At 43.7% G+C, this 15,928-nt stretch overlaps 1 protein-coding gene across 1 annotated transcript in view; it reads left to right on the top strand.

Moving 5' to 3' along the window:
* LOC126237452 (NADH-ubiquinone oxidoreductase 75 kDa subunit, mitochondrial) overlaps positions 1–15,928 on the top strand; it is a 113,292-nt gene that overhangs the window by 15,026 nt on the left and 82,338 nt on the right. Inside the window, exon 4 of the mRNA XM_049947585.1 lies at positions 6,788–7,011. Coding sequence (XP_049803542.1) covers positions 6,788–7,011 — 224 coding nt within the window. The remainder of the gene's footprint in view (positions 1–6,787; positions 7,012–15,928) is intronic.

Raw genomic sequence — 15,928 nt, forward strand, 5'->3', positions numbered from 1 at the left:
AAATTTTTCTTTTTTAAAAGAATTCATAGTTAAAAATGATCAAAACCTTTAAAATACAAGATAATATAATCCTGAAAAGCTTAGCTAATAATATGAATTTTTTTGAATGCTCTATTGCTTTATTTTTAGAACCAGTGAGTATACAATGTGTTTGTAACATGGCAGGGCACACAGTAATCTGTAAAGAAGTGTGCTTTTCAAAAATTTTCCTGTTCGCCAATTGAGAACAAACACAGCCAAGAATAAGTCTCCTGTAGGGGTGCAGCATAAAAAGTCATGATGTTAGTTAGGCCTTTCAGGATTATATTATCTTGTATTTTAAAGGTTTTTATTGTTTTTAAGAACAAATGACTTAAAATAAATTCTAGTGACCATATAACATGTAACAGTATGTAAGGTAGCACACTGTAAAGCGAACCATGACCTTTCTTGTCAAAGATAGTGTCAGTTTGCTCTGAGACTTGTGCTAGCACCACCTTGCACACATGGCTCATAATACCGAGTCATCAGTACAGTTTATGCTGGTGCTATGTATACTTATATGCTGTCTACGGCATACTTAGACATTCTGGCTCAGTTGTATCTACCTGTCAAAATTAAGACATGATAATGTGGCATTTTTAGTTAGTTCCCATAAATGGGAGACAGAAAAGTAAATAGGTTTATGTGGCTTTCCATCACTTACAGGTGCTCTGCAGTCCCAGTTGGTTTAATCGTGGACTATTGCTTTCAGCATGTTATATGTTTCAGTCTTGACAGTGAATGATGGGACTTGGCTCTAAGCAATCACTTCGCCACACCATGACTGTTCAGTAAACCTGCAAGTACACAACTCTCATGATATATGGTGCACATCTATTCTCAAGCCTTTGTAATTCTGTAATATTTTAATTCCTTGTACAGATCACCTGAAGCTGCATCTCCATTGATGCGAAACTGATAGTGACTTTAATTAAAATATTTTAATAATTCTAGGGACATAAAACTTTTAATGGGTGACTTGAACGCAAAAGTTGGTTCAGAAAATGGAGGGCTTGAACATATCATGGGTGTGCATGGCTTGGGGATCAGGAATGTAAATGGTGAACTGTTGATAGATACATGTGCTCAACATGACCTAGTCATTGGAGGCACATTGTTTCCACATCGTAACTGCCATAAGATAACATGGGTTTCTCCAGACCACGTTACCGAAAATCAAATAGACCACATAGTCATAAGCCGCAAGTTCCGACACTCTCTGTTAGAAATAGAAGAGGGGCAGACGTTGGAAGTGACCACCACCTAGTTTTGGCGGAATTCAGACTGAAGATAGTGGCAAATAGAACCAAGCTCAATCATAGGTGCAAGAAAATAGAGGTGGCAAGATTAAAAGACCAACAGATCAAAGAAACATTTGCCCTTGAACTACAAAACAGATTCCAGGTCCTCTCTGAAGAAAACTTTATGGAAGAGGGAATTGATACATGCTGGCAAAAAATCAAGAACAATTATTTAGATGTGGGAGAAAAAATCCTAGGATTTAAGGCACATCAAAGGAAGGAATGGATCTCCGATGCTACGTGGAATGAAATCAGCCACAGGAAAGAACTAAAACTTAAGTTAAATTTTTGTAAGACAAGAGCGCAGAAGAGCGGAGCGCATAAAGAATACATGGAGGCAAACAAAAAAGTGAAAACATTGCTACATCGAGATAAAAGGAAATGGATAGACGAGCAAGCAAAATTAGCAGAAGAGGCAGCAAGACAAGGAAATATGAAAGACCTCTACAACATTACCAAACGGTTGTCAGTGAAGAACTTCAGACATGGAGGACCAGTTAAGAACAAGAATGGTGTGATGCTTAAAACTCAACAGGCACAGCTACAGAGATGGGAGGAGCACTTCAGGGAACTGTTAAATTGTGAAGACAACCAAGAGAAACAAGTAAGAGATGTTCCAGAGGAAGTCGAAGAAGACCAAAATATAAATTTGCAGTGCCCCACAATGGACGAAATTAGGATTGCCTTGAAAACACTAAAATATACAAAGGCTCCAGGCCTAGACAACATAGCACCGGAGCTCTTAAAAGCCGATACTGAAAGTACTGTTAAAATGCTCCATCCTTTGCTGAAGCATATTTGGCTTGAAGAGAAATCTCCAAAGGAGTGGAAAAATGGCTTGGTGGTAAAGCTCCCAAAAAAGGGAAATTTGTCAGACTGTAACAACTGGCGTGGTATTACATTGTTATCAGTGCCCAGTAAGGTCCTCACCAGAATTATTTTAAACAGAATTAAAGAATCCCTTGAAAAGCAACTGCGTAAAGAACAGGCCGGTTTTAGGGCACAACGCAGCTGTGTTGATCTTATTAACACTCTTAGGATCATCTTAGAGCAAAGCAAAGAATTCCAAGCAACCATGTACCTGGCATTCATTGATTTTCAAAAGGCCTTCGATTCCGTGAAACATAAAGTGCTCTGGCAGGTGTTGCGGAAGTATGGCATACCACAGAAGATCTTAAACATCATAAAAGATCTATATGATGGCTACGAATGCTGCATACTCCACAAGGGAAATATGACAGAGCCCATAAAAGTAACAACTGGAGTCCGGCAGGGTTGCATTTTGTCACAAACACTTTTTCTACTCATTCTAGACTCTGTTATGAGAAGAGTCACCGCAGGCAGGAGACGAGGAATCCAGTGGGGGATTCACGAACGTCTGGAGGATTTGGATTTTGCAGATGACATAGTTTTATTAGCTCCAAGGCTGACTGATATGCAAGCTAAATTAAGCTTGCTGAAAGAAGAAGCAGAGACTGCTGGCCTCAAGATAAATACAGGCAAAACAAAGGAAATGAGAGTAAATTCAGGTAACATGGAGGTGCCCCTGTTAATAGGTGAGCAGCGAGTGTAGACTGTCAACTCATTCCTGTATCTGGGTAGTATAGTGGCGGAAGATGGTGGAGCTGGAGATGACGTGAAAAACCGCATTAAAAAGGCAAATGCTGCCTTCATACAATTGTATCCAATATGGAAAAATAGAAATATCACATACAAAACAAAAATCCGTATTTTTAATACAAATGTGAAGGCTGTCCTTCTGTACGCCAGTGAAAGCTGGAAAATGGATAAAAAGATAACAACCCAGTTACAAAGCTTCATAAATAGATGTCTTCGACGCATCATGAATATCTGGTGGCCAGAAAAAATATGTAATGAGGAGCTCTGGCGAATAACAAACCAGATACCTATTGAAGACCAGATACGAGAGAGAAAGTGGGGCTGGTTGGGGCACACCTTGAGAAAACCAGATGGTCCCCAGGGAACAAGGAAGAGAGGAAGACCAAGGGGCACATGGGAGAGGAAGCAAAAAGAGTTGGCAAGACGTGGGCAGAATTGAGGCAAATGGCCAAAGACAGAGACGGATGGCGAGTTCTCCTGGATGCCCTATGCCCCCATAGGGGCCAAAGGAATTAAGTAAGTCAATAGCCAGTGTGGAAGATTTTACATCACCATATGAAATTTTGGCTGCAGTTGTCCAAGTTTTAAAACAAAGTGATCATCAGGAAAGTTCGCCAAAGGTCAGTGGCAGATGATATGAAAATCATAGCATATACAAACAGCATGATGATTTGGGAAGACAATGAGCAGACATTGGAAGAATGACTAAGTACATGGCAGAAGGTAATTGAAAGTGCCGTGCAAAGATTTGCAAGTCAGTTTGGACCACTGGATAAGAATGTTATACTTGGAGAAAGACAGATCTGAACGGAATACAAGTGACGAAGGTACACTTTTTGGAAGCGATCCTGGGTAAGATGAGAAGGGACAGAATTGAGCACTTTGCATTTTTATATGCAATATCTTACATTTGTTTTTGCCCATAAATGTCCTCTTGGAACTGCCAATGTTTGTAAACAGTAATGATCCTGTAATACTGCTTTGTGGTAATCCTGAAATCACCTTTACTTCTTTCGATTTCAGCCTGTTAGGTATGTCTTTTTTGGCATTCTATTTGCAAGAATGTCCTGAATCTAATTCAAAATCTGTTCTGAATTGCGGTAAGGGTATGTTTTGTTTTACTAAATGACAATGTGGAACTATAAGGGGCGATCAAAAAAAAACAAGCCGGAGGTATAATTATAGAAACTAGTAGCTGTATCGTAGAAGTATTGACCCTGGCTGTTGAAACACTTGTCCCACTGTGACACAAGGCGGTGAATGGCTATCTCATAAAATTCCTGGGGCTGTGATGTTAACCAGTTCTGCACGTACAGCTGGACATTGTTTGCCCCTCAGAGCCTTTTTAAGGGGACTAAAAATCACATAATCACAGGGAGAGAGGTCCGGACTGTATGGAGGGTGGCCGAGAACCTCCCATTTAAATTTCTGCAGGAGTGCCGCGACTGTGTTGGCCGTATGAGGCTTTGCATTGTCATGGAGCAGAATGACCCCACGGGTGAGATTACGTGGTCGTTTTGATTTGATCGCTTGGCGAAGGGTGGTCAAGGTTTGTGAGAAATGCTGGGCATTCACTGTTGTCCCATGCTGCAGGAAGTGACTCAGAAGGGGGCCATCTTGGTCAAAGAAGAACGTTAGCATAAGGGCAAATACCTCGGACGGCAATGTCCAGCTGTAGATGTTTGGAGATGTAGCGGGACAAGTGTCTCAACAGCCAGGGTCAGTACTTCTAACGTACAGTTACTGCTTTCTGTAATTTTGCTTCCAGCTCGTTTCTTTTTGAACGCCACTTATATATTGGAATACCTCCCAAAAGTCAAGAAACACAGCGTTAATGTGAGCACAGCGTTTTGGATCTCACTAGTGAACAGAGCAAGTTGTGTGTCAAGACTGTTTGTGTAATCCCTGCTGATTGTTACAGAGATTTTTCATTCTCAAAAAATTTATTGAATGAACATAAAACATGGTCCATAATTCTACAATAGAGTGGAGTCAGTGATGTAAGTCTATAATTATGAGGGTAAATAATCCTTGGGGTGGCACCTCAGCGCAGATTGTAGATTGTAGCGCTTAGTCATAATGTCAACAGGCCTAATCATCACAGTGAAATAAGTAGACACTTAGGTGATCAGAAGCATCAAAGTTTTCAGTCATATATGATTACTAATATTTTAAATGCTGAAGAGGGAACACACCCGTTTTTTTAATTTTCTTTAGACACTCTTCTAAGTTTATTAAATTGTAAAGTTGTAAGTTAAAGGCATAATAATTTCAGATTTATTTGTTTATTTGTGAAGAAGAAACTGTTTTGCCTTTGTCTTAAAATCAAATGTGTTGTTGAACGTGCAGGAATGAAAGAACTCTAAGTAGCCACATTAACGTGTTACTTGCAGGTTACACAAATATTGTTAGGAATTTAATACTCTGTAAAGATTAGTGTGTTTATGGTGAATAACGAACACAAATATTGGTGCCTGTCTCTCGCTTTTACATTTGTGGATGTTATGTGGGATGAAAAGATATTTCTGATTGTGCTAAATGAGCTGTCAAAGTTAGTGAAATGTGTGAGGATGCTGGGTAGTTTAATAATATTGTTGTTTAATAATATAATGACAATGGTATGGAAGAATGAAACTTCACTAAAATTTCAAAAGCAGTTAACTGACAAGAATAAGTTAGTGAAATCAAACTATCTCTGATTAGGGACTAGTATGGCCTGATTCGTGATGAAAATTCTGTGAGTATTATAGCGACAGAGGTGGTCAGCTGCTACAACGGGTGTTGGAACTGGGTAGATTGAGGCAGGATGCCAGTAATCCACCACTCAAGGTGAGGGTAGTAGCGACATGGTGAATGGGTGCTTGCTAGGTGTCAGGGAAACACAGTTGGAAAACCATTCATTTATTACTCAAGATGAATTCTGTAATCAGGTCAATGTCCCAGAGAGCCGTTGCCCAAAGGGTATGAGTGGTACACCCCGAGGCGAAGAAGATGCTGTGATCAGCATGAGGTTTGTGGCCACTGGCAGACAGTGAAGAGGAAGTGGTGGTACAGCACCAGCGACACCACAGGGCCGCTGACCCAACAACATGGGAATGCTGCGTCAACCACACACTGTGTGAGTCCCTGGAGAGGATGGGCAGCACATGGATAACAAAGCTGGAGGACCTGTGCAGAAGAGACAGCTTACAACGGTAGGGTCTGTCAAGAACTAAGGCAGGCAACAAGAAGTTTGCCTGCACAAATGATGATGGTTAAATAACTGCAGGTCCTGGGCAAGAGTCAGAGACCTTCAAAGTGGAAGCCGAAGTGGGCTCTTTGGGTGGCCCATTAATACTCATCATCAGAGATGTGCTTCGGGGAAGTATTGTGTTACTGTTACTGTGACTAGGTGCTGTCAGTACATAACTGAAGTTGTTTATTACACACACACACACACACACACACACACACACACACACACACACACACACACACACACACAAAATGCAAGACCAACAATAATATTAGTGCTCAGGCTCAAGTTTACAGGCAGTCCATTTTCCCAAAAAGCACAAATGCTAATATGGGTAAGAAAGGAGGAATATTGGAAGTAACATTAGTATAGCCATACCCTAAATAAAAGTGTGAATGAATGGAAACCTAATTTTAATGCTAATAAGACTATTAAACAAGAAAGTAGAGCAAAATCAAAAGTGTGAAGGGGGTAGTTGACTTGTTCTTTTTATTTCAGTAACACTCATGTATTGATATGCACTTACTGTTTCCTTTTAAAGATACCACTTTGTAATTGTATATATAGAATTTTAGAGGATATGACATATTAACGTGTTCAATATTATCAGCCAGTGGCAGCCTGTGCTATGCCAGTGATGAAAGGCTGGCGAATCAAGACAAACTCTGAAATGACCCGCAAGGCTCGAGAGGGTGTCATGGAATTCCTGCTGGTGAATCACCCTCTTGACTGCCCCATCTGCGACCAGGGTGGTGAATGTGATTTGCAGGATCAGAGCATGGCCTTTGGAAGCGATAGGAGCCGATTTGTCGACATAAACTTCTCAGGAAAGAGGTAAGTATTGCATTAATTTTAAATAATTTTCATGGCTGAAAGCTATCAGTGTGTGAATCTTTTTACTGTGCCTATCGCGACTCAGCATCTCTGCTATATGTTGAGTAGCAACTTTCCTTCTCTGGTATTGTTTCATCCCATCCTGGATTTTCCGTTGTTTGATTTTTGCCTGACGGCTTTTCTTCGATCCTAACCCTGTGCTGTTTTCCTTTGTACCTATTTTCTTTTGCATCTCTGTACTCAATGTCCATCCTTCTTTCGTTTCTTTCCTGTGTCTCTCTTGTTGCCTTACGAACCGCACTGCAAGCTCTACTACTGACAAAGGCCTTAATGGCCGAAAGCTATGAGTGTGTGAGTCTTTGTATTGTGCCTATTGCGACTCAGCATCTCCGCTATATGGTGAGTAGCAACTTTCCTTCTCTGGTATTGTTACATTCCATCCTGGATTTTCCATTGTAATATGTGTGACACTGGAAACAACAAATCTGAGTGAGGAAAGGTCACTACTCATTTACAGATAATTGATGGATGGTACATAAACACATAACAGATCAGAAAAAATTGTTGGTATTCAAACTACGGCCTTCCCCCCCAATATAATCTCCTCCACCCTCTCCTTCCCCCTCTCCCCCCCCCCCCCTCTTCCTTTCTCCCTTGCCCCCCTCTACTCCTTGTACTTTGCACAAATTTTGCAAGATGTTTGTGCTTGTTGCATTTATTTCAATAGAACTTTGTAAGTATCTGAATATACAGGTTTTCCACTTATCTTCACCACCCTAAATAACTGTATGTCCAGATGCAAATTACAAAATGTTTCAAGCAAATGTACTTTATCCGTCAGGGGGACATCAAATAGCATGGTTGTCTTCGTTGTAGCTTTGTTTTTTACAAAGATATGAACAGTGGTATGACTTTTTGAAATGGTACACTGTATTTTTTATACGGTAATTCATTTCCTCTCCTAAAGACCTATTCAAAAATGTATCACAGTGTACCATTCAGTGAAACACAACATTATTAATTACATAACACAACATTGACTTTGAGCCCGGGATCACCAACTCATCCACTTGTTGGAGTTGTCAGAAAACAAATGAAAACCAAGTAAAAACATAACACAAAATTGACTTTGACTTTACATTACCGTTGCCCATGAGTAGAACATTCAAAGGTGCTAAAAGTGGTGACCCTGGACACAGATACACTGCTGCACCCGTTGAATGAAAGAATTATTTACTGCTTCCATTGTTGCCTGCTGAAGAGAATTACAAGCAAGCACAATGTGTTCCTGCATGTCCTCTGGAGTTGTTGGAATATCGTCATAGACAATATCTTTAATGCACACCCAAAGGAAAAAATCCAGAGGATTTAAATCAGGAGACCTAGCCTCCCAAGTAACTGTTCCTTCTTGATCAATCCATCTGGCAGGATACCTTCGGTTCAGAACATGACAAGCACGCAAGGCATTATGTGCGGAATATTCATCGTGTTGATACCACATAAGCATTCTGGTTCTTAGCAGCACTACATCCAGAAGAGGAGGAAGAATTTATCTGAGGAAATTGGCATATGCTGTGCCGTTGAGACTACCATTGACGAAATAAGGGCCAATAATTGTAGTACCAAGCATCCTGTACCAGACGTTAACTCTTCGTTGATGCTGATGTTCCACCTGTCTAAGCCATCGTGGGTTATTGCTGGGCCAATAATGCATATTCCTTGTATTTACCTGTCCTTTGTTTGAGAAGGAACATACATCGGTATAGAACATTAGAGAAGAAGTTCTGGTTGGCGAAGATTTTCTGCTGTGCCCCCTGACAGAACTGTACACGATTCTGGAAATCATTCCCATGCAATTCTTGATGTAGGTGTACATGGTAAGGTTGGAACTGGTGACATGTGAGAACACAATGTACACTGATTTTAGGAATGCCAATCACGTGTTCAAGTGTCGTGTGCTCACATGTGGATTCATAGCAGCGGAAGCGAGAACAGTAACTTTGGCAGTTTTGTGTATGCAAATGCTACAACGATTGTGTTGTAGAGGGTTAAAACTTCCCGTTTCCTGAAGCGTCACAACAAGACGAGAAAACATCCATCAGGAAGGTGGTTTCTTGTCAGGATGTCGCTCTCTCTACAGTTCCGCTGCCTGCATAGCATTTCGCCAACCTTCAACAACAACAACAATAATAGAATCGTTATGTCGATGCAGTTTGAAGGAAGGACAGCCTTTACTGTATGCCTACTCTATGCAACAGTATTTAAAAGGACTAAACTACTGTACTAAATGTACCTGTACAGAAGAAAACAGTATTGGAATTTCTGTTCTGCTAACTTAAATTCCCCATAGATGAATAGCATTTCTCCCTTCCCTTCATTGGTGTACTTCCTACTCACACAACTGTTCAGCTGACGATGGTTGACGGAATGACGGGTGTGCATTCTACTTATGTTACATTTGTCCTCTGTCAATGTCTGCATGTGGAATTGTTCCATTACTCAGAGTACCTGCACTAAGCACTTGGTGTGTCATTGTCAATGTTGTGTTACGTAATTAATAATGTTGTGTTTCAGTGAATGGTACACTGTGATACATTTTTGAATAGGTCTATAGAAGAGGAAATGAATTACAGAATAAAAAATACAGGATACCTTTTTAAAAAGTCATACCGCTGTTCATATCTTCGTAAAAAGCAAAGCTACAATGAAGGCAATCATGCTGATTGATGTCACCCCCTGACAGCTAAAGAACTTTTGTAAATTTGCATCTGGACAAACATTTACTTCGGGGGGGAGGGGGGGGGGGATCAAGATAAATGGGACACCCTGTATATCAAGTTATAATTCCAAAAGTTTGGGTTTTAGACTTCTGATGCTCTTGGAATTTTTTCTACACATTTAACGAGAGTTTTGCCATTGGCAATGGTGACTATAAAACTTTGAAGTTGTACCACAGTTCATATTCAGCATTAAAATGTAAGTATCCTTTAACCTTGAGGGGGTACCTGTTCTCATAGGCTAGAGGAAGGCAGAGGCCTATGAATCTACTGTTGTGATCAAACTAACCTTTGGGTTGAGTACTGCTCTTTACTGATTTCCAGTTCTGTGACTTGTAAACAAATTATTTATTGTTCTGCACTGTGTATGCTAACGTATTGTTAATTTACGTTGTTCTCTTTGCTGGCAGTCCAGCAACTCCATTGTATCTGTAAATTTGTTCTGTATTATGAAACATAGAGGTTAATATAATGTTGTCTCCTTTTTCTGTTTTATTCCTTATGATTGGGAATGACATGTTTAAAACTGGTAAGACATTATTTTGAGGAAGGAGATTTGCAATGTAGAGGGAAGAAGCACAAGGGCCATTTTTTGATAAACGATTGGTAATTCAACCTATAGCCAGTACACAGATGTTATGTGACACCCATATATGGTTTACCTACTGTTGTAATGTTGTACAGTTTCCGTATCAGACATAACATTCTTAATTTTATTCTACTTCCACATGAAGAGATACACAATAACACTGAATGAAGTATAGAGCAGTAGAAAGTCTCAAAACTATAGAACACATCAATATACAGTTTTGTAGGTAAGCAAACAATAATTAATAAATGTAAATGAGGCTGAGGGCCCGGCACGCCGGGCTTATATTGGGCTGTTGTGCACATGGCACAGCACTTGCTGCTCGTCTGGCTTCGTTGAGAGGTGAACTCTCTAGGCTGGCCATGGAGGCACACTTGCATCACTCGCTGTTTGGTTCCGTGTTCTTGCCATGCTATTGGGTTACAACTCTCCTTCTCTCGTGGGGAAAAGTGTCCACTGTCAAGATGTCCGTGTCTTCATTGGTAGTTGACGACTGCTGGAGCAGTTATTGTGCTGTCACAGGAAAATTGGGTCTGAAATACTGCATGTGCAGGCAGGCCATGAGAGGCGAGAGGCCATAAGGGAGCACTGGTGATGACGATGCTGTATCCATACACACACCCTGGCAGGGACTTGGCGGTGGAGGCAGCAGAGAAGATGACTGTGCAGTGATGGGCTGTGGAGATGGAGGTGGCCTGAAACTGACTACTCCACCTAGCGGCGGTGAACCCAGAATGAAGACAGTGTCAAAGCCAGAGGAGGAGTCCCCCCTGCTGGTCCAGGGGTTAGAATAGGCCCGAGGTATCCCTGCTTGTCGTAAGAAGTGACTGAAAGCAGTCTCTCACTTTTCGGCCCTATAAGTTCAAGTCCATTTTTATGATTTGACCTGCCATTATCTCCTGTCTTCTTTCGCCCCCCTGACAGTATTGGATTTCACTGCACTCAATATCCAGCACTGTAGCCAGTCCATTGTGGTGGGGCCATCATGTACCCATTTCGTGGTCACCCCCGGACAACACAGGGATCGCACTGCTGATGCCTGAGCTGTAAACTCCCCACGTATGCAGAGGAGTAGATGGCTGTCTTCCTGGGGCATCAGGACTCCAGGCAATGCATATCATGCTAGGTGGCCTTTGCTGATGTGGGTGGTGCCCGTGCGGGATGCCCCTGATCGGAATGGGTGGCATCAGGGCGGATGACCGCAATGAAGCAGGATAAGTCATCTCTTGCTGGTGACCGTATGGTGCTAGCAGTTTCTAAGAAGGGCAAGATCGGGTACAATGATGACAGGTATGACCCAAATCGTTTCCCTCCATCACTACACCATGGGAAGAATGTAGGGCTACAGAAAGAAGAGAGCCGTATTTGCCTTGGTATTTAGTCTGTTGCAGAATGGATGGAGACTCCTTTCTACCTATGAAGCCACAGTTTTTGTTGAACATTTTAAGGATAAGTTTGGGGAAGTGACAGTGCTGTCCAAGATGAGAAGCAGTGCAGTCTTGATTCAAACAGCATCCCCAAGCCAATCCCGGGCGTTACTCTCTTGTGACCGGCTGGGTAATATTCCTGTTTCCTTCACTCCCCATAAAACCCATAAGAGCCTCAACATGGTCCAGGGGATTATTTTCCATCGCGACCTCCTCTTGCAGTCTGACCATGAGCTCCGCGCCGATCTAGGACTGTGGCATTGTCATTTCATCCTGCGCATTTACAGGGGATCCAAAGACAACAGGGTTGCTACCGGTGCCTTCATCTTGGCCTTTGAGGGTGATTTATTGCCTGAAAAGGTCAAGGTGTTGGTTAACCACTGTGACGTTAAACCATATGTCCCTCCCCGTATGCGGTGCTTTAAGTGCTGGAAATTCGGGCACATGTCTTCCCACTGCACTTCCAACGCCACATGTCAAGACTGCAGATGTCCACTGCATCCAGATACTCCGTGTGCCTCCTCCCACTTGTATCGATTGCAGAAAACGGAATCCTCCCTGCTCGCCAGACTGCACAGTACTCCAAACGGAGTGGAAAATCGTGGAGTACGAGACTCTGGACCAGTTGACTTACTGAGAGGCTGAACATAAATTTGAAGAATTACACCCCATTCGGTTGACGTCCACATATGCTGCAGCTACATTACCATCACCATCACCAGTGCCAGTCATACCACACTTTGTGCCACGAACAGTGGGCACTCCGGGCTTCCAGAATACATCTGCCCACTTGGTGGTAGAGGGAAAATCTCCTTCTGTTGTTCCCAAAGTACCTTCTTCAGGAGCAAGCCCCCTTCCCCTCCAGCTCCTCTCATGCGGAAGGGGTCCATTGGGACACTCTTTTCCAAGGTCTCCACTAATGCCATAGAAGCCACTAGCCAGTGGCTAAAAGAGCCAAAAGCTGCTGGACGAAAAGCTTCATGGTCTTCCTCCGTGCCTGAAGCTACTTCGGAGAAGTCATCCCAGCAAGCCCCTAAAGAGAAACAAGAGGGCAAGCAAACAAACAAGTCTGCTAAGAAAAAGGACTCTCCGGTGGCCCCAACACCACCACTCCCTAACAATTCTGCACCTGCAGATGAGGTGGAGATCTAAGCATTCCCCGAGGACCTGGATCTCACTGATGCCTCATTCACAATAGGAATGGATACAAATACTCAATCAGTGGCAGCAGGTGACCCTGAGACGTAACCTGCCTCCTTGCATGCTTCATGCCTTCCCAGCCTCACAATATCGTCATCCTCCAGTGGAACTGCTGCGGTTGCATTACACCTGCTTTCTGCATTGCCCTCCAGGAAACCTGGTTCCCAGCAATGTGGACCCCTGCCCATCGTGGCTATAGGGGTATTACAAGAACCATAGCAATTATAATAGTGTGTCAGGTGGAGTTTGTGTCTATGTCCCTAGCTCAGTATGTAGTGAACCTGTGCCCTTTCAAACCGCTCTTGAAGCTGTGGCTGTCTGGATAAGGACAGCGCAGGAAATAACTGTCTGCAACATATATCTTCCTCCAGATAGTGCAGTACCCCTGAACGCATTGGCTGCACTGATTCATCAACTCCCTAAACCTTTCCTACTTTTGGGAGATTTTAATGCCCATAACCCGTCGTGGGGTGGCACTGTGCTTACTGGCCGAGCTATAGATGTCGAAAGTTTCCTGTCTCAACTCTAACTTTGCCTCTTAAATACTAAGGTCCCCACACATTCCATTGTGGCTTACGGCACTTACTCGGCTATTGATTTATCCCTCTGCAGCCCAGAACTTCTCCCATCTGTCCACTGGAGAGCCCACGATGACTTATGTGGTAGTAACCACTTTCCCGCTGTCCTGTCAGCCCCCAGTGCCATTCCCCCAGACATCTGCCAAGACAGGCTTTAAACAAGGCAGACTGGGAAGCTCTCACCTCTGCTGTCACTGTTGAATCTCCCCCACAATATACCATCGATGTGGTAGTTGAGCGAGTCATTAGAATGATTGTTTTTGCAGCGGAAAACACAATCCCTTGTTCTTTAGGTGCCCCCAGTGAAAGTCAGTACCGTGGTGGTCGCTGGAAATCGCTGAGGCCATTAAAGAGTGTCGGTGAGCTCTACAGCGACATAAGCGGCACCCTTCCCTAGAGCACCTAATAGCTTTTAAACGGCTCCATGACCACGTTTGTCAGCTTATAAAAAGACGGAAACAAGTGTTGGGAGAGTCCGTCTTGACCATTGGGTGCCATACATCACCTTCCCAAATCTGGACAAAGATCAGACGAGTTTTTGGGTGCCATTGCCGAGCACTATGTTCGAGCCTCTGTGTCCGGAAATTATCCCCCAGCATTTTGTACTCTCAAACAGCGGATGGAAAGAAAAGCCCTCTCGTTCACTGAATGTCAAAGTGGAACCTTATAATGCTCTATTTACACCGAGCGAGGTGGCGCAGTGGTTAGCACACTGGACTCGCATTCGGGAGGACGCCGGTTCAATCCCGTCTCCGGCCATCCTGATTTAGGTTTTCCGTGATTTCCCTGACTCGCTTCAGGCAAATGCCGGGATGGTTCCTTTGAAAGGGCACGGCCGATTTCCTTCCCTATCCTTCCCTCACCCGAGCTTGCGCTCCGTCTCTAATGACCTCGTTGTCGACGGGACGTTAAACACTAATTTCCTCCTCCTCCTCCTCCTCCGCTAACATGGTATACGCTCCATTTACAGATTGGGAGCTCCTCAGTGTTCTTGCACATTGCCCCAACACAGCTCCTGGGCCAGATCGTATCCACAGTCAGATGATCAAATCTCTCTCATCCGACCACAAGCGACATCTCCTCGTCATCATCAACCGGACCTGGTGTGATCGCGGCTTTCCATCGCAATGGCGGGAGAGCACCATCATTCCAGTGCTCACACCTGGTAAAAACCTGCTTGATGTGGATAGCTATCGTCCCATCAGCGTCACCAACGTCCTTTGTAAGCTGTTACAAATTATGGTAGGTCGGCGGCTTTGTTGGGTCCTGGAGTCACGTGGCCTACTGACTCCATGCGAGGGCAGTTTACACCAGTGTCGCTCTACCATTGATAATCTAGTTTCCCTCGAGTCTGCCATCTGAACAGCATTTTCCAGATGCCAACACGTGGTTGCCGTCTTTATTGATTTACGAAAAGCTATACGACATGACCTAGCGACGACATATCCTTGCCACATTATATGAGGGGGGGTTTCTGTGGCCCACTCCTGATTTTTATCCAAAATTTCCTGTTGCTCTGTACTTTGTGTGTCCAAGGTGGTGCCTCCCATAGTTCGCCCCATATCCAGGAGAATGGGGTCCCGCAGGGCTCTGTATTGAGTGTGTCTCTATTTTTAGTGGCCATTAACAGTCTAGCAGCAGCTGTCTGGCCATCAGTCTCACCTTCTCTGTATGCAGACAACTTCTGCATTTCGTACTACTGCTCCGGTACTGGTACTGCTGAACAGCGCCTACAGGGAGCCATCCACAAGGTCCAGTCATGGGCTCTAGCCCATGGCTTCCAGTTTTCAGCTGCGAAGTCTTCTGTCATGCACTTCTGTCGGCGTGATACTGTTCATCCATAACCAGAGCTTTACCTTGATGATGATCCACTCACTATAGTGGAGATATATCGATTCGTAGGACTGGTTTTTGACGCCTGATTGTCATGGCTTCCTCATCTTCGTTGGCTGAAGCGGAAGTGCTGACAGCACCTCAATGTCCTCTGCTGCCTGAGCAACACCAACTTGGGTGCAGATCGCTCTACACTGCTGCAGCTCTACAGAGCACTTGTTTAATCCCGCCTTGACTATGGGAGCCTGGTTTATGGTTCGGCGGTGCCCTCAGCATTGCGTTTACTCAACCCAGTCTACGACTCTGGCGGACTAGCAACAGGAGTTTTTAGGACGAGTCTGGTGAAGAGCATCCTGGTGGAGGCCGGAGTCCCTCCATTGAAGGTCAGGCATGCACAACTGCTTACCAGTTATGTTGCACATATTCGTAGTTCTCCTGAACATCCGAATTACAGTCTTCTTTTCCCATCCACGGCGGTTCGTCTCCCGCATCGGAGGCCCAGGTCAGGGCTTA

This window comes from Schistocerca nitens, chromosome 2, assembly GCF_023898315.1.
Source record: "Schistocerca nitens isolate TAMUIC-IGC-003100 chromosome 2, iqSchNite1.1, whole genome shotgun sequence".
Lineage (NCBI taxonomy): Eukaryota > Metazoa > Arthropoda > Insecta > Orthoptera > Acrididae > Schistocerca > Schistocerca nitens.